General features: G+C 35.2%; 1 protein-coding gene across 2 annotated transcripts in view; it reads left to right on the top strand.

The window, feature by feature from the left end:
- Positions 1–2,892: 2,892 nt before the first annotated feature.
- The window catches only part of LOC143244586 (homeobox protein DBX1-B-like), a 33,578-nt gene continuing 17,466 nt past the window's right edge, over positions 2,893–19,004 (top strand). For both annotated transcript variants that reach the window (XM_076489558.1, XM_076489551.1), the window contains exon 1: positions 2,893–3,560. In XM_076489558.1, the coding sequence (XP_076345673.1) occupies positions 3,113–3,560 (448 nt within the window). In that variant the 5' untranslated portion in view covers positions 2,893–3,112. The remainder of the gene's footprint in view (positions 3,561–19,004) is intronic.

The raw sequence follows: 19,004 nt of genomic DNA, 5'->3' as shown, positions 1-19,004 counted from the left end.
GTGTGTTATGGACACCGTGAATAAAAAACAACAAGCCAAAACGGTTATTATGGTGACGGTAAAACCATAATGTAATTTTTTAATGTGTTTATTAACTAGTCTACTGATTTTAAAACAAAAATGAACACGTAATTAAACACATTCCTAATAATACTACTTCTATGTTGTTCTTTATTTCGAGAGACGAATAACTATCTTCCTAATTTTCTGGTGATTGTATTCTCAAAAATGGAATTAGAATTTAAGATCTGAAAGAAAGGCCCGGCATGGCCAGGTGGGTTAAGGCGTTCGACTCATAATTCGAGGGTCGTGGATTCGAATCCCGGTCGCACCAAACATGCTCCCCCTTTCAGCCGTGGGGGGTCATAATATGATGGTCAATCCTATTATTCGTTGGTAAAAGAATAACCCAAGAGTTGGCGGTGGGTGGTGATGATTAGCTGCCTTTCCTCTAGTTTTACACTACTATATTAGGAACGGCTAGCGCAGATAGCCATCGAGTAGCTTTGCGCGAAATTATAAAGAAAACAAAACAAAAACAGATCTGAAAGACGTATTATGCGTCCATGAAATATACAACAAGATAAAAGATATTAAGAAACTGGTATACCTGTCACTAAATTTGTTCAGAGAAGACATATATGATCCCAATAAAGAAATTTACTGTAATTTTTGCATTAGGACCACGTCTACTTGGAAGATTCGAACATTCTTAATACATAGATCTCGAACCGTAGACCCTTCAGCACGCACCCACCTCAAACATTTCAGGAATTGGTTAAGATGGCAAAAACTTTGGCAAAATTCTTCAGTGGTAAAAATATGCTTAAATTCTTCCAAAAATTCCAATTTCTTGCTAATACCAGATATAATGGTTTTAAGTGATAAAACAATATTCATTGTTTTACAGTTTCGTGGAGTTTCTGATTTTTATTTAACCACATCAAACTTTTGTGTATCATTTGTAAACGATATTAACTTATCTGATACGTTACCAGATAGATCAAGCACTTGTAGAATTATATATTTTCTTTTTAGAATAGTCGTACTCAAAACACCTATAATAAATCTGACATTCAAACTATCCTATTATACCTTCAATTCTATAATACAAAAGCATATTTTACATTCTAGTTATCTGTAAAATTGCATTCTCTTTTAATCCAGTTTTTTTTAAAAGTTATAATTTCATGGTTATTGCCAATTTTAGTTTATCTCCATGTTTTCATTTGCTCATTTGGATGTAGCATCTTGTAACTTCTTAGGTTTCGATACGGCATTTCTTTGAGAATACAGAATTATCATTTTGTAATTATTTTCTTGCATCTCGTGGGCTTAGAAAACTGACGTGTTTTGTATATTCTACTTTAATGTTGTATTTTTTATATTAGTCTTAGTATATAATAGTTCTGTGAAGTAAAGCAAGTAATTTGTGCTGTCGTTGGTATTCGTTGTTCACTCGTCTTCAACCATATTGAAAATCTTCTCTTTTTTTTTTCCTTAACATTACAGTGTGTAAAAATCGAATCCTGTCAGTCCTACTGTTATATCGGAGGTAACTTACTTACGCATACCTGTATCGAGATATGAAGAGGCATATCTAAATAATTACTGGTTTATCCCAAAGTTATGTCATTTAAATTTTAGTGCTATCTAATGGCGAATGTGGTTTGATTTGTTTTGAATTTCGCGCAAAGCTACACGAGGTCGTTCTGCGTTACCCGTCTCTAATTTAGCAGTTTAAGATTAGAGAGACGGCAGCTAGTAATCACCACCCACCGCCAACTCTTGGACTACTCTTTTATCAACGAATAGTGGGAGTGACCGTCACATAATAAAGCCCCCACGGCTGAAAGGGTGAGCTTGTTTGGTGCGACGGAGATTCAAACCCGCGAGCCTCGGATTACGAGTCAAGTGCCTTATCCACCTGCGCGAAATTCAAAAATAAACAAGCCTTCTGGAAGGCCCCCTCAGTGGCTCAACGGTGTGTCTGCGGACTTGTAATGCAAAAATTCGGGTTTCGATACCCGTGTTGGGCAGAGCACAGATAGCCCATTGCGTAGCTTTGTGTTTAATTCAAAACAACAACTTCTGGGAAGTTTCTGATAACAGATTAATACCAAGCTATTTTGTAGTTGTTGCATTTGCTCTGAATAACTTAACACAAGGGTCGTGACATTTATTTTACGAAGCCTAATTGGTACCATATAAGCACTTCAATTCTGACTTTCAAAGATAATAACCCAGAGTCCGAGAAACATAATCTTAATAAAGATGTAGAATATAAAACAAAACTTTATAAAAATCTGTATATAAAAATCAGTACAAAGTCTACGCTCGGGGCTCTATTATATTGAGTTGTTTTTAGTTAGTTTTTGTTCTTCAGAAGGTTTTTAGACATTAAGTAACAGCTTCTCATAAGTTGGAGTATAGATGAATGACGTCACCGCTTGTTCTTTGACAAGGTGGACAAAAGAATTGAGACGCTTGAAAGATCGTATGTCCTCTGCTTTCTTAAGATAGAGATAAAAATTCCGTTCTTTAGTAAAAGTTTCATTTAAATTGCCGTTCACGACAGTATTACAAACAAAGAATAGAGCTTTCACTGATATTTGGCTTCTTTCTCCTTAGCGTTATAAAAAAAAAGGAACCATTCTTAGCCTAAGCTGAGAGGTCTCTCCGTTGTTTCTCATATATCACTGCTGTCAGTAACACACTCCCCACTCCGATACGAGATCTCACACATCCGCCTTTCAACATCAAAGAGGCGGGTTTTCGGCACATAATCGTTACGAACCTTATAGGATTTTAGCCAATCAGACTTTCCCTCTCAAACCGGCTATGCATTCATGCGACGGCCTTATAAGTCGGCCTACCTAGTTTATTGGGTGCTCATGTGTCGCAGTGCGCGCATTACAAAATCATTTTGAGACCAACTCGAGCTTTTGTTTAATTCATAGCAGAGAAACTAGAAATTCCCAGGATAGTATTTGCCCTGAATTTCCGGTAATCGGGTCAGTATAAGCAGGAGACGTCTTTTGTTTTTTTGTCCCAAAAACCAGAGATTGCAAGAAGTTAAAATGTGTGCCTGAACGGCTTCGATTAGAGCGATATGTATCCGAATGCCATAGCACAGCCTGTTTATCCAGCATTACTAAGATGTCCGATTGCCACAGTGTCTCTTCCAGCGACCATTCAACCACCGTCTTCGTTTTCCCCGTCTGGGACGCCTCCTTCGAACAACTCTTTTTTGGTGGAAAACCTCTTAAGGGACCGTGCTGCTGTCGCTGCTGTCGTAGGTCACCACGGGCCGTTCCTCGCTCGTCCCGTGCCATTATGTCCTTGCACGGGAGGCGGCATAGACATCTCGTGCTCAGCGTGCACAGGCTACACCACGTGCTCGAACATCGGCACGGAATCTCTGTCGTCAGTAAAACATTTTGAAACACTTTCATCAGACAGTAAGTGTAATGATTCACAGCAGTTAAAGTTTGGTGTCAGCGCCATATTATCTCCCACTACAGAGAAAAGTGTTACCAGCCGGTCCATTCTATCAACAGGTAAGTTTTTAACCGTGACGTTTAACTGTACACACGTTAACAGAAAATAATGGTGACAATATAGAACTGTGAGCTCCAAAATAGTGACGTACAAAAGGCGAACAATTTGTGTGGGCTTATGACATGTCGCTGTAAAGTTTTTTTGGCAAATTATAATTAGTATTTCACGTGTTTTCTAGATAGTATAAAAATAAATACTATTTTAAACAGGTCGTTTTTCATTTTAATTTCGAAAAGCACCACTCATAATTTTTACAATTAAATTATAATACATCCCGTAGTGTTTATTCTTAAAACCTTAATCACCTTTATGAATGTCTGTTCAGTGTTTAAAGGCCGCCCATCATTGCTTATAGTTTTATCAAATAAAAAAAAATCGATTCTGCATAGAATTTAGGGATATGTTCTTTTTTCTTTTTGCATTTTGCAGTTAGAAGTGAATTTTGATAAAATGAAAACTGGAGCTATATAAATAGATACAGTTTCACACAGTTGAATATCTGGACATGGGTCTGTGTTGCACTAGAAAATACAGTATCCTCTACATACTGTTAATCTGTACGAGTGTTAAACAGGTGTGTACGCTATAATACTGGGGGGGAAGGTGAAAAGTGTTGCATTTGCAGAGTTAATAATGTTAGCATTTATTGTTTTTTTTAAATTCGCGTAGGTCGAATTAGAGCCATCTGCTGTAACTGTCCCTAAATGTATACAGACAAATTAAAGAAAATACGATTAGTCAACTGCTCTCACAACCAGCTATTGGATTACCTTAATAATGCGACTTGACCATCTTTGATATGAGGCACTCAATGTAAAGAGTGTGTCCTTGCAGCAGCGGGAATAGAATTAAAGACTTGTATATCCTACGTACTATGAAAATGAGATTGTGCAGGGAGGTATCAGTTTCGTAACTGCGTCATGTACTCTGGTAATAGAAAGTTCTATTATATTAGTTTAGTTTAGTTTTATTACATATATATATATAATTTACATATAAATTATTTTACATTGTTAGTTTTATTTATTAATTAAAGGCTGACTTAAAACTCCTAAGCTAACTGTACCTTGTGAGGTGTTATTGGGATTACGGCCGAAAATATCGCTAATAACGAGAATAACAAATTGATGAAAGGTGCATTTTAATCGGTTTACCTAAGAACACAATATTAAGTTAGATTTAATAACAATTTGACTATTTTTGTATCTGATAACTGTTTGAATATTGTTTTCAATAGCAGTTAATTGTGTTAGGACACAATCGTGTAGCACACGTTATCATGTTCGTTGCTAGAAACTGGAGTGTGATGTATGCTTTGAAATCACGAGCAAGATAGACACAAGTTACACATTTTGATAATTAAAGCTTATTTTGTTTATCATACTCTGACAACATGTTGCCCAATGAATATATTTACATAAACATTATATAACTTCTTAACCAATAAAGTAAAATCAATCGAGAGTAACAGTTATTTACAGTAGATTAAAATGTTCCACTTAACTCAATGCACGTTTTGCAAAACCGAAGTTAAGCGTAATTAACATCTCGTGGCGGGATTTCCAATAAGATTAATGTTCTTGGTTAACACTGATTTATTAAGAATCATTCACGAATTGTGTATCTTGCATGGGCTGCGCGCATACGTGAAATTAAAGAGATCCGTTGAGATGCACCTTGGTTATGTAGGCACTGAAACACTGCGGTTTCACACAACAAACATTGTTCGCCTGTTGTCGGCGTTTGTTACATTAATGAATCTTGGAGAAGGGTAAATTGTTGAAGAAGGCTTGGCAATTAGTTGTTTCTAAACCGTCAGCTAAACTAGTTACGGAACGTTGGTTGAATAGCAGTAATATTTTCTTTTTAGTTCCCATCTGAAATGTGTACATGTATTTTTAAAATGTCGATTTGCTGACACGTCCCATAAAAAATCTGAATGAGAAATTTAGGGTTGTTTTGATAGGATATCATGAACTCGTAGAATAATCATTGATCTCAAATTCACCTGCTTATTGTTTGGATTATTTTGAAATGTAAATATTGCAAATTCTAGTCAAACAGAAAAAACCGAGATAAAGGCAGAAAAAAATACTTAAGTGCCTTACACAGGCAATGATTTTAGAATTAAGATATACTTCATGTTGTGTTAGCTGTGGATAACACACTCCTCTTGAAGCTGTTAGGGCTAAGTGTAACACTTTGTTACCTGCGTATTTGAAGTTGTTAGAGCTACGTGTAACACTTTTTACCTGCGTGTTTCAAGTTGTTAGAGCTAGCTGTAACACTTTGTTACCTGCATGTTTGAAGTTGTTAGAGCTACGTGTAACACTTTATTACCTGCGTATTTGAAGCTGTTAGAGCTAGCTGTAACACTTAAGTACTTGCGTGCTAGAAAAACACTTTGTAACTGTATCTCACCGAGGAGTACTTCAAGTGAGAATGACACGGCATGATCAGGTGGTTAAGGAACTAGATTCGTAATCTGAGGGTCGCGGGTTCGAATCCCAGTCACATCAAACATGCTCGCCCTCTCAGCCGTGGGGGCGTTATAATGTGACGGTCAATCCCACTATTCGTTGATAAAAAGTAGCCCAAAAGTTGGCGGTGGGTGTTGATGACTACTAGCTGCCTTTCTTCTAGTTATACACTGTTAAATTAGGGACGGCTAGCGCAGATAGCCCTCGTGTAGCTTTACGCAAAATTCCAAAAACAAAGAAACAAACAAACGAGAATGTATGAAAATAAACTTATTTAGAAACAGGAACCACTACTCACGTGATAGACTATTGATACTTCACGTGTATCAACAAGTTACATAACTGTTGATTCATGGGGTGTTGCCCCCCTTCATTCCCTCCTGATCAGAAAATAAACACGATCTAGGCCTAGTTATTCCTCTGGTGACGATGAATTTTATCGCGTTGAGGTCTGGTGTGGGGAAGCTTCATCAATCTTTCCATATGAACTTGATGACAGCCTATGTAAAATTAATAAAACATTTTGTTACACGTATAAGTAGATCCTCTCTCTGACAAGATGACGAGTAAATGCTTTTGGATAACCTGTAAATATATTAGAAGTTCTAATTGTCTCGACTGATAAATACTCATAGACATTTTAAAGTTTAAAGTGTCGAGTGTACTAGCGTATAACACAGTGTAAAAACTGCATACTGATTATTTGATTCCGAAGTCTAATAAGGTACAGAGCATAGTATGAGCATGCGCAGTAATATTCTCATGAAATGTGTAAATCAATTTGCTAAGGAACTAAAATATATTAATTTTATAAAACATGTTTTGAAGTAGAACATATTATTGCAATAATATCCGGTATACAACAAAAACTATATATTACATACATTCAGGTATAGCTAGCTATAGTTACTTTTGTTGCTATATGTTGCTATATATTTTGTTATTTTGTTTCAGGGAAGTGTAGAATTCAGTTCATTAAGATTCATTGTTTGATCTTCTCTCATATTATGATATTAAAACAAACTTTATATTTTCTTAAATGAGGAACTAAACTTTTATTTTGCGATGTATACATCAATACTGAGATTGTATTTCATTAAAATTTCCCAGTTACAGTTTATTTTAGGGAAGTATATACGTTTCTGAGCAGATTAATCTATGTACTGTAGATTACAGTTCAATGGTTGTAGAACATCCTGTCATATCAAAGGGACAGCTAAGCTAAAGCCTGATTATACAACGCTATAGAATAACATTCATGCCAACTTTTATATGTAAAGTACAATAATTTTGAACCTTAAAACAATTAATTCTTTACAACAACAGATCCAGGCCATCTTTTACAATACATGCAATTTTTTATTGAAATAAATGTGGAATCAGGTTTCTCACAAATTATCTGGTGGATCATTTGTTTATTGTTAAACGCAAAGCTACATATCTGGTTGTATGTGCTCTGCTCATTACGGTTTCTAGCGTTGTAAGTCCGCAGACATACCGCTGTGCCACTGTGGGGATGAACAGAATCAATATAAAAACCTACTTCAAACGAATATATGTATTTCATTATTCGTAAGCCAAGAAAGCAATTTTTCTGTTTTAAATGCTAGTGACTCCTAACACTAAAGTGTATGCTAAACATCACAGAGCGTTAATTGTGGCCAAACAGATGAAAAATCCTTATGATGGATTTCCTAAAATTTTACCTACATGAGTATCAGAAACAGTAAGAAAATCTGCTTATAGGTGGAGGAAGGGGGGCATATCCAGTGCAGAGAAAACATCGTTTTCACTGATAATTGCTTATCTTTGAGGGATCAAAGTTAATCATAACTCTTTGTATAATTTTACGCGGCGTTCGAATCGCCGTCGCACCAAACGTGCTCGGTCTTTCAGCCATGAGGACGTCATAATGTGACGGTCAATCCCACTATTCGTTGGTGAAATAGTAGCTCAAGAGTTGGCGGCGGGTGGTGATGACTAGCTGCCTTCCCTCTAGTCTTACACTGCTAACTTAGGGACGGCTAGCGCAGATAGCTCTCGTGTAGCTTTGCGCGAAATTCAAAAATAATAATAATAAAATAATTTTACGCCGATTCCATGACTACCTTTGTGCATCAAATAGGATTACTTAAGCTGAAGGAAATATTGCTTTAATGACAATATGTTATAAACGTGAATTTGTTTTGAATGTACATAAATGAATTAAATGAAAAGCTTTATTTACTGGTTTGTTTTGCATCTTGAAACTGATCCACATTACAGGAGTTACACAAAGAGAAATTAAATTAGATTGTAAAAAAAGTAACTCGTGTCTTTAAATTCAATTTTAAACTCAAAGTCTATAGAAAAAATTAGAAATGTGCTCTATATAAGAAATGTTTTTTATCCACCTTTCTCGGTTAAAAATCTTAAGACAATTGTACAGTACACTGTCGGATAATGAATGCTGTTGCACAAACGCATATCGAAACATTTTTACAGTAAGATATATTGATAAACAAACTGTAAATTTATATTTCAAAGAAGGGAAAAACGGTGAGGGCTTGAATTAGATTAATGTATTTATGTAGTAATAAGTTTGGAAAACGTGTGCAAGAATAACCTGGAATTTCGTACGTGTGAAACAAACCCGAATAGTATATTCCTATTTGTTACAAAACTATGAAGCTATGAAGTACAAGGCGTGACATTTTATGAAACGTAACTTAGTCTCAAGATGAAGTATCATAGCTAAGAAGCTTACAACCAATATCTTTGTTTATTACGTGCAAACTGCTATATTGTGAATATTAGTTCCTTACATAAAACTAAGCCTAAGCCTACTTTGATTATAATTTATTTTTGTTCATATGTTAAACCTTCGGTTATCTTGTTTGTATTTAAAATGATATTTTTGCTTATAAAATTAACATCAAATTTATACAAAGAATCTTATATATATAGGTAATTCGAAACGCTGTAAGAGTGGATCATGCTTAGCCTGGTGGTGAAAAATGCTCTATTTACTTTGAGATCGTGGATGCGTTATAAGAGTGACAGCATGTTACTCTATCCTGTCAGAGAAACGAGAGAGTTGGGTATTGATTAGCCGCCCTTCATATAGCCTATTAATTTTGATTAAAGATGGCGTTGCTTTGTGTGAATTTCTGAAACGCACACACACAAAAAATGCCACAAAACGAGGAATTTCTACTTTAAAATTTTATTGTGGTTATCTGAAACAGCATGCAAGTTCAGATGACATTTCTTCTGTACACGATGGATATGGACACAGCAAAGATAACACATGGTGTAAATGTATGCGTAGCAACAAAGAAACTATCGTGAAAGAGAAGGCATCACGCTCACAAACAATTTAAATCAATATAAAAACAACAGATAAATTCAGTTGTTTAACAAAACTATAAATAAATCAAATTGTTTTACGTAGTATCCAAGGTGCGAAAACGGGGACACTATATAATGTTATTTTGAAAGTGAGAAAGGTTTCTTAACTGAATATTTAGCGAAAAGCAGAGACTAGAAATCTACTTTTGAAGTAAGAATTTTGACATAATATCCTTATTTGTGCACGTTTGTAAGCGTCGTACATTCATATATTGAAATAATAATATTCCTGTTATACTTTCAGAAACACTATAAGCAAATTTTGACAATTTCGAAAAATATAGGATTTATTTACATTCGTCAACAGTCGAAAAAATCCAGTCAGATATCTATTACCATAAATATTAATTAAATTTTACGTTGCATCTGGGGAATGCTTGAAACGTCAAACCCAGGTTAAAAAGCTATTACATCAGATGTGTATGTAAGTTCTGTTTTAGCATTATAGTTTCACACTGAATTGTAAGTATTTTTCTTTATAAATAACGGAGAAAGTATCCAGCGTTGCTCAAGTCCCCCGATAGAACAGCGGTGTGTGTGGAAAGCCATGTTGGGTCATCAGCTGTGTCCACCAAGGGGAATCGTACCCCTGATTTTAGCGTTATAAATCCGTAGACTTGTTGCTGTCCCACCGGAGAAGAGGACAGCTGTAAGTCTTCAGAATTACAACGCTAAAGTTAAGGGTTTGATTCACTTTGGTGGACACAGCAGAATAACTTATTTGGTTTACGTTAAAGAAAGCACACACACAAAGACATGCGTTGCTCGGATGAAGATGGTTATAAATATCCCGCGTTATTTTAATTAAATTTTAGTTAATTTTTCACAAAAAAATCTGAATGATTTTTTTTATCCAGCTAAATGTTTGGATTAAAATAAATAAAAAGAACAATGTGCGAAAAAATAAAAATTCGCTAAAACTATTTTAATCAAAACAAAACCGGGGGCGTTACTTCTGCTTCTTACATGTGCTTTGCATGACATTTCAAGTTTCCCAAACAAAATTTTTCACTTCCTGGTGGCCTGATTTTCGCTCTGTCGTCAGATGTCATTTGCAACTTATTCTGACTTTATTATAATTTCATTCAATGAATAACTGATTTATATCCTTTTCATTGAAAAACAACGTAAACGAAAATTTGTCAATACCAAACGGGATTAATATTAATAATGTTTCTTAATATTTTACATTATTGGAGCTATGCTATTTAGTCATCTATATCAATTTACTTAATATGGTAATCTCTGTAATGCATTATCATGTTCTTTTCTTTTTCTTACACTTGAACTGTTGTCATTAGTATTAACAGTTATCAATATGAATAATTTATCTACTGTGATACTTGGATACTTCAGCTGACAAAAGTAACTCCCAATATGTGTTTAATTTATAAGATCTTCTGTATAAACAGTTAGTTTAATTTAATGAATCCTTTATATAAAGAATTACGCTTGTTAAACCCTGAATATAAACACTAAAGATATTGAAAGTTATATATAAACAATTAGTTGAGGTCCTTCAATCCTCTATATAAACAATTAAACTTATTAAACCCTCTGATAATAAGCATTTAGTTAAGCTGGCTGAATCCTTAATATAAACAATTGGCTTAACTTACTGAATCCTTAATATACAAAATCTGGTTAACTTACTGAATCCTTAATATAAAAAATAGGTTAATTTACTGAATTTTTTATATTAAAAATTAAACTTATTGAACCTCCTGTATTAACTCTTAAACTTATTGAACCTCCTGTGTTAACTCTTAAACTTATTGAATTCTTTGTATATAAACTTTAGGTGTTATTTGATATCATTTTAAAGTGAGCGACTTACTTTAAGTGAATGAAAAAATGAATTTTCAGGGAATCCGTTTAGAATATAAGTTGAAAACTCCAACATCTATTCGACAATTAAACAAATGTATTGTTCCGAAAAGTTCTGTTCTAAAGTATATTTTCGTTTAATTATAAATGCACCAGCGTTTCTTATCATTGTAGTATAAAATAGCATGTAATTTTGACTAGACCATTCTAAACATATCTCCCTATAGTCTTTACGTAAACGAAGAAAAATATTGTATTATTAATAGTTCCCCATTCTTTGCTCAAACACAAAAAAATCTCACTCCTAAACAATGTGTTAGTAGTATTATAGAACGGTTGTTCGAAATACAATTTTCCAAACATTTGAAGACTCGAAACAAGGGTGGTAAACAAAACGATCCCGTGCCTCTGTGAACGGAAGGACATTTTGTTTTTCTGTTACGATTATCAATCTAAACGGATACTATATATAGTATGGAGTGGTCAGCAATAGCCAGTACAGAACCATTCTAGTTATTTCTCTCATAGATATATACATAAAAGTAATTGTTATACATGAGCTCGAAAGAAAAATGGTTAACTTTAATAGATTTTTTATAACAAAACAACAGAGGAAATATTGATGTTGCATCAGAGAATCTGATAAATGTACCAAATGTACGTCATCCTGAGGATGGTAACTTAAAACCATGCTTCAGAAACGCTTCTTTACATATTAACACCAAGTTGAAACGAAATACGAAACATTATCTCAGGTAAGAGACATTTGATAAAATACTCAATATTCCAAAGAGATCGAACTTCTTGGTCAATTTCAGTATATATATATATATATATATTTCTTTGTGGTACTGAACTTGTGGACCAAAGGTCTAACATTCCTAAAAGCACGTTACCTCGTCTTTTCTGTTACAGTTTTTTTAATAAATATCTAAACACACTTTTCGTACACTCACTTGAGAAAAAATAAAGCGTATTCTTCGAAAGTGTATTATTTTCTGCATACATAACTTCCTGTTGTTGCATGTTTATTATAACATTAACGAAATACTTGAGGTTCTGTTAGATACCAAATATTTTAGTTAAACTAGTGACAATTTTACTGAGTTTATTCAATGCTATTTATAATCTTTGCAAAATTACGACGGTGTTATGATGATACAAAGTTACTACTTTGAGTGTGCAACGGTAACTCAGTGCTATTTTACACGGATTTTCCTTTACGCTAAAATTACGTTTCAACCATCGTGCGTCAAACATCTATGATGATTTCTGGAACGCTTCAGTTTTGTTTTTGTAAATCTATAGAAAATAGTCTCTAAAGATTGAACAGTTTTATTACATCCATCGACATAACGACAGCTGTATGACACATACTACTCGTTTTAAATATTTCATATAAATTTTAAACCATATTTTTTTTTTATATTTCTGAGTTCTCTTTAGGACACATCTGAAAAACACATTTGTAAATCAGCTGAGTTAGACCACAACTGTGGGAATTCCAATGATTAATCTAATTTAATGACTAATATGTACTGCCAAATCTCAGAATCTTCGAAATATCATTGGAAGTTTTTTCACTATCCGTATTTACCGCCTGTTAAAAAGTGAATTATATATATGTATATATTGCTTCTCTTAAATTGAATTTACTAGTGCCATCATTTTTGAGGGAATGTCAAGTTGAAGACACTGTACCTCTGATTTTAGTCTATATATATATATATATATATATATTTCATACGTAAATCACTGGAGCCATACATCATCACTTAACAAGTATGTAATCTTAAGGAATATTTATTAGTCATGTCTGGGAAAATATCCAGTCTATTGCTTTTTTTTATTTTTTCGTAATGATCTTCTGTGTCTTTTTTCGAACAAATTTTCCACTTCTACTAATGTTTAAAATGTTATTTATACCTTAATATGAGAAAAAATGTACAGACGAAACATTTGTGTTGAGTAAAATAAAACATTAATTCTAAACGTTTCTTCTGCTTTATCCGGAGAATGGGCGTTTCAGAGAAACGGCCGCGAATATGAACTTCATAAACATAATATGTCGTGGTCCTAATAAAGCAGTTCTTTCGTTTTGTGATTTCCTTGTGACAACTCTCTTGTTCATTCCTAACTATGGCTCTTTAGTGGCTCAGCGGTATATCTGCGGACTTACACGCTAAAATCCGGGTTTCGATACCCGTGGTGGGCAGAGCACAGATAGCCCATTGTGTAGCTTTGTGCTTAATTCAATACAACAAAACAATCCTAACTATGATAATGAAAGTACTGCATATTAGTGTATTAGATGCTCCATAATTGAGGAAGACATCACATCAGTCTGTCGAAACGTGAAGTATATTCACACAAAAACAAAATCACAAAATTATTTTTACAAATTGTTGTTCATCAAGTTATTATTACATTAATATAACGTGCTTTCTTATTCAAGCATATTGGATACTTTTCAAAGATAACGGTCCTCTAAGATCGGAATATCCATTTTGTAATGGATTATTTTTCCATGAGCCTAAAATATCTTGTGAAAAATAAACGTTATGTAGCTCCTTATAAGATTGTAATAAAAATTTAGTTCCTATTAAGTGCGTTGGGACGTCTTTTAACCATGTGAAGACTAGAGTTTAGACCAGAATCATGCTTTAAAATTTCAAACACAACAATTACCATCTTGAGACTAGTTCAAAATTACGCAAATTAAGTTTCTGAGATCTTGCGTTACTGTTAACATCACACCTAACGGTAGAATAGTTCGTTTGTTGTTGTATTTCGCACAAAGCTATTCAAGAGTTATCTGTGCGAGACATCCTCGTGCTACTGTTGCCACACCGATTAGTGAGACTTGACTGTTACATTTTCATGCACCCGCGATCTCAGAGTGAGATACGCGATGTTTTTCGGCGGTAACAGGGCATTTGCTTGTTTTTGTTTCGAATTTCGCGCAAAGCTACACGTGGTCTATCTGCGCTAGCCATCTATAATGTGGTAGTGAAAGACTAGAAGGAAGGCAGCTAGTCATCACCACCCACCGTTAGCTCTTGTGTTGCTCTTTTACCAACGAACAGTGGATTGACTGTAACATTGTAGGCCCCCACGGCTGAAAGGGCAAACATGTTTGATGTGACGGGGATTCGAACCCGCAACTCTTAGATTCCGAGTCAAGTGCCCTAACCGCCTGGTAATGCTGGGCCCAGCTAATGGGGCGAGAACCACAAGATCCGAGATATACAGTTCGATTCACTGACCACTGACTCATTAAGAGTGTAAAAATAATAATCTCAAGGAACTGTTTGTTTATTTCTGAATTTCGGGCAAAGCTACACGAGCGCTATCTGCTCTAGGTATCACTAATTTAGTAATGTAGGACTATACTCAGTCTAGTCACTAGAGGGAAGGCAGCTAGTTATCATCACCCACCGCCAACTCTTGGGATACTCTTTTTCCAACGAATAGTGGTATTTACGCTCAATTTATAACGACCTGAAGGCTAGAAGGACGAGAATGTTTGGTGTGACGGGGATTCGAGCCTGCGACCTTCGTATTACGGGTTGAGTTTCCCAACCACCTGACCATTCTGGGCCTCGTAAGGAACTGAAGAATAATGATTTTTTTTTTTTTATTACCAGATTCTTTCATATGTAATTTCGCCCATTCATGTTTCAAACATAAGTGCCAGAACTTACAGTGTTGAAATTCGAGGTTCGATTTCCAGCGATGTACAGAGCGCAGATAGCTCATTGAGAAGCTTTGCGCAAAATCAAAACAAAACTGAATTTTGGAAAGAAAAACAACAACAAAAAGTTAACGTTCAAAGTGCTTTGACGTTTACGTCTCTGCCAGATTTTAATTCAAAATAGTGATACTTGAGAGTCTTACGAGAGAAAAACAAAGATTTAATCAATCCCTTAACAATATGTATAAGTTAATATAAAATAGCCTAGGCATTTTGTAGCCCCATAAATGTAAAATTACATCACAAAAGCTGAAACATTAATTCGATACTTCAATAATTCATGTGCACAGGCTGAATGCCAATATGGAGCTATTGAGTTGTTCATGGGAACTGAATTTATAGCCAACTGAGATATGAGGAAAGACCAAGTTATGCAACGGCTCTGTCACATAAAATGGCATTTGTTTTCCATATGAAAACCACAGTTTTGAAAAAGGGGTCTATCTTCCTTTACCACGATTCTGTTCTGAGCATACATGTATACATTTACAGTGATTACGGTTTCGTTTCCCAGACATAATGTAGTTTTACAGAGCTTGCACGTGTCATTTAGGGCTATAGAACTATACTTTCAACACGTGCGGCCTACGTTCACCAATACTTTTGTCTTATTTCAGTTGGGCAAGACAACGAAATTGGCGGTAACATGGCCGTGCTGTTTAGATTGAAATGAACGAAAGTTCGGTATTTTTTGAGTCGATTTGACAGTGGTAAAATGACTACTTTAAATTATTACTGTCGGTAGAAAACTGATTAAACTGAGATAAAAAGGTAAATTTGGCAAGTACCTACACGATAACATCAGTGGAACAGATTACAACAATAAGGTGTTACATCTTTAACTGTTGTCCAGTGATGCCTGTCCTCGTCTCATGTCGATTTGGTGAAAATGACCACTTTTCCTGATTGTTAGCACTACATTTTGTTGCTACGAAATCAATACTAATGTTTGTTTGAACTGCGTACAGTGTATTTAATGATTATTGTTATCAAGTGTGAATGTGAACACGGTTCATATTTCATATGTTTTTTGAGCTACCAGAAAAAGTTTTCTAAAGTTTTCTTTTAGAGTTAGGTTTTTATTACCTTATACCATTTTATACTAACTCTGTCTATTAACTGATTATACTTTTACCTTACTGAACGATTTTAAGAGTATGATTTCAAATACCTGGCCCGGCATGGCCAAGCGTGTTAAGGCGTGCGACTCGTAATCCGAGGGTCGCGGGTTCGCATCCCAGTCGCGCCAAACATGCTCGCCCTTTCAGCCGTGGGGGTGTTATAATGTTACGTTCAATCCCACTATTCGTTCGTAAAAGATTAGCTCAAGAGTGGGCGGTGGGTGGTGATGACTAGCTGCCTGCCCTCTTGTCTTACACTACTAAATTAGGGACGGCTAGCACAGATAGCTCTCGAGTAGCTTTGTGCGAAATTCCAAAAACAAAAACATTCAAATACCTAAATTGTGTTTCAACAAATTACAACTAAGATACAGGGTGTTGTACAGTTAAATCGGAGCTGTTTTGTTCAAGTTTAAACGTACAGCTACTCTCAAACAGCCCATTGCTTTATACCGTGTATAATAAGTACTAAATATTGTGTTTAAATATGAAGTATATATTCTATTCAAAAGATGTTTTTATTAGAGTGGGCATTTACTCGTTCTGTGACAGTGTAAGAACCTACATTAGACTGCAGTAGTTGGAAGACGTTTCGAATTGCTGAGACCTGGCATCGCCAGGTAGTTAGGACACTCGGCTCGTAATCCGAGGGTCGTAAGCATAGCATCTCTTCTCTCTTATGTCTCTTGATATCTTATCACCTCGTAATCCGAGGGTCACAAGTTCGAATCCCTGTCACACCAAACATGGTCGCCCTTTCAGCTGTGGGGGGCTTATACTGTGACGGTCAGTCCCACTATACGTTGGTAAAAGAGGAGGCCAATAGTTGGCGGTGGGTGGTGATGACTAGCTCCCTTCCCTTTAGTATTATACTTCTAAATCAGGAACGGCTAGCGCAGATAGCTCTCGTGAAGTTTTGCGCGAAATTAAAAACAAACAAACAATTGAATTACTGTAGCGCAAATTGCCTTCAGTTACGGTAGTTCGAACTGTTAACTTAGCGTTATCTCGGCGCAATATCCAAAATGACGTGTGTATCTTATACCTTAACAAGATTGTAAAACGTACATTTTTCATGTTTTAACGAAGTGACGTATTTTTAACGTGTTAAAAACAGTTCGTGACATGAAACGTCAGGTAAAATAAAAATTGTTCCACGTCTCTCTTGGTGAAAATAATAATAAATCACATTGAAAACAACTATTTTACACTTCACATTGATAATTTGACAATTAATTAAATAATTAGTAACAAATAACGTGGCCGATTCTCGTCGTTCTCTGTACATAATACGCTGACTTTTAGGCAGGTATTACTCTTATGAAGGGAAGACATTACCTCATAGTGTATTACTAATGTGTGGTAATTAAGATAAGTTTAACGTTGTCGTACGTTCATCCGATATATAAATGATGTGGAATAATCCGTGGTAGCCACTTGAGATCTGGAAACTGGCAGCTGCTAAGATATTAACAAGAATGGTGCAGTTAAGCACCGTATGTATTAAGGTGGACGTTTAGTTTGGATTAAGTTATTTGGACCTATATGTAACTTAATCAGATCACAATTATAAACTTAGTTAATTAGATCCAGGTTGAGTAGTTTAGATAAAGTTGTGCAGACACTTTAAGGATGAAACTGATAAAATTTAAACCTTTGAGCTGCGTGTTGAAAATCGAGGTTTAATGGCCCCTCAACGTCACGACTTGGATCAAATGTTTGCATATTTTGTAACAAATAAGACCATTATTATTAAGAAAAATTACAAATGCACTTATTGTTGTTTAACTGAGAAATGCGTGTTATTTATACATCTACATATGTAATCTGTATAAAAAGATAGGTTCTATGGACATTGTGAACGATTTATTAAACACCAAGAATTTTACCACGCCTGTTGAAAGATGTGTGATTTAGAATTTCACTTATCTCAACAAAACCTTGCCTAAATATATACAGCTGTATAATGACAAAATATAACAACACATTATTATAGATAGAAACTGTAACCTCATTTCACTTTATGGTGGTTGGTTGCTCCTCCTATTTCTCTAATAACCTCTGCAAAGCGAAGTGATATGTAGTCGATTATGAAGTTATTGATATAATATGCAGTGATTTTTCCCAACTTCTCACTAGAAGGCGCTGTGACTCAGCTACAGCAGCTTGTTAAGGGTCGTGGTTAATAATCTTCCGGTTTAATTCTACCCAACAGTTCTTGATAGGATTACATTCTGAAGACTTTGGTGGCCATGAAAATCTTGTAACTTCCTCTTGGGCGAGACAATCCTGTACAATAGGCGTACTGTGAGCAGTGACATTGTCATCCCGAAATACAACGTTATTGCCAAACATTGTCCTAAACACATTGCAGAAATATTGTCTTCATGTGATGCCTGAAGAAGACGCCGCTGATAGTTCCCTGGATAAAATGAGATATAGTTTTTCCACAATAATGAATAGCTGCCCAAACGTCTACTGCACCATTTCCTGCGGGAAAGACAGTCTTCCTTTATCAGTTCTCCGGGCAAACAACGAACACGAATCCTACCACCAGCTTTAACAAGCCAAAAATAGGACTCGTCTGATAACTCGACATATTATCTTGCTCAAGTAAAACAGTGACGGCGGGAATTTTCGTTAATATTGGTTTGCCGATAGCTCTTCTTGCAAAATAATGTCATATGTTCATTCTCCTATTTACTGTTTATCTGAATACCTTGTCATAAGGCGTTGTAATACTTCTTTCAATCTTTAAATTGTAACCTTCTCAAAACACGGTCATCTGAATCAGTAGTTTTTCGGCGTCCATGAGAAGATTTTGCATTTTTTATTGTCTGATGATCTTTCAGGATTATGGATACATATACA

This window comes from Tachypleus tridentatus, chromosome 1, assembly GCF_004210375.1.
Source record: "Tachypleus tridentatus isolate NWPU-2018 chromosome 1, ASM421037v1, whole genome shotgun sequence".
NCBI classification, from domain to species: domain Eukaryota; kingdom Metazoa; phylum Arthropoda; class Merostomata; order Xiphosura; family Limulidae; genus Tachypleus; species Tachypleus tridentatus.
Note: the sequence above shows the minus strand (reverse complement) of the source record. Positions and strands in the feature narration are given on the sequence as shown.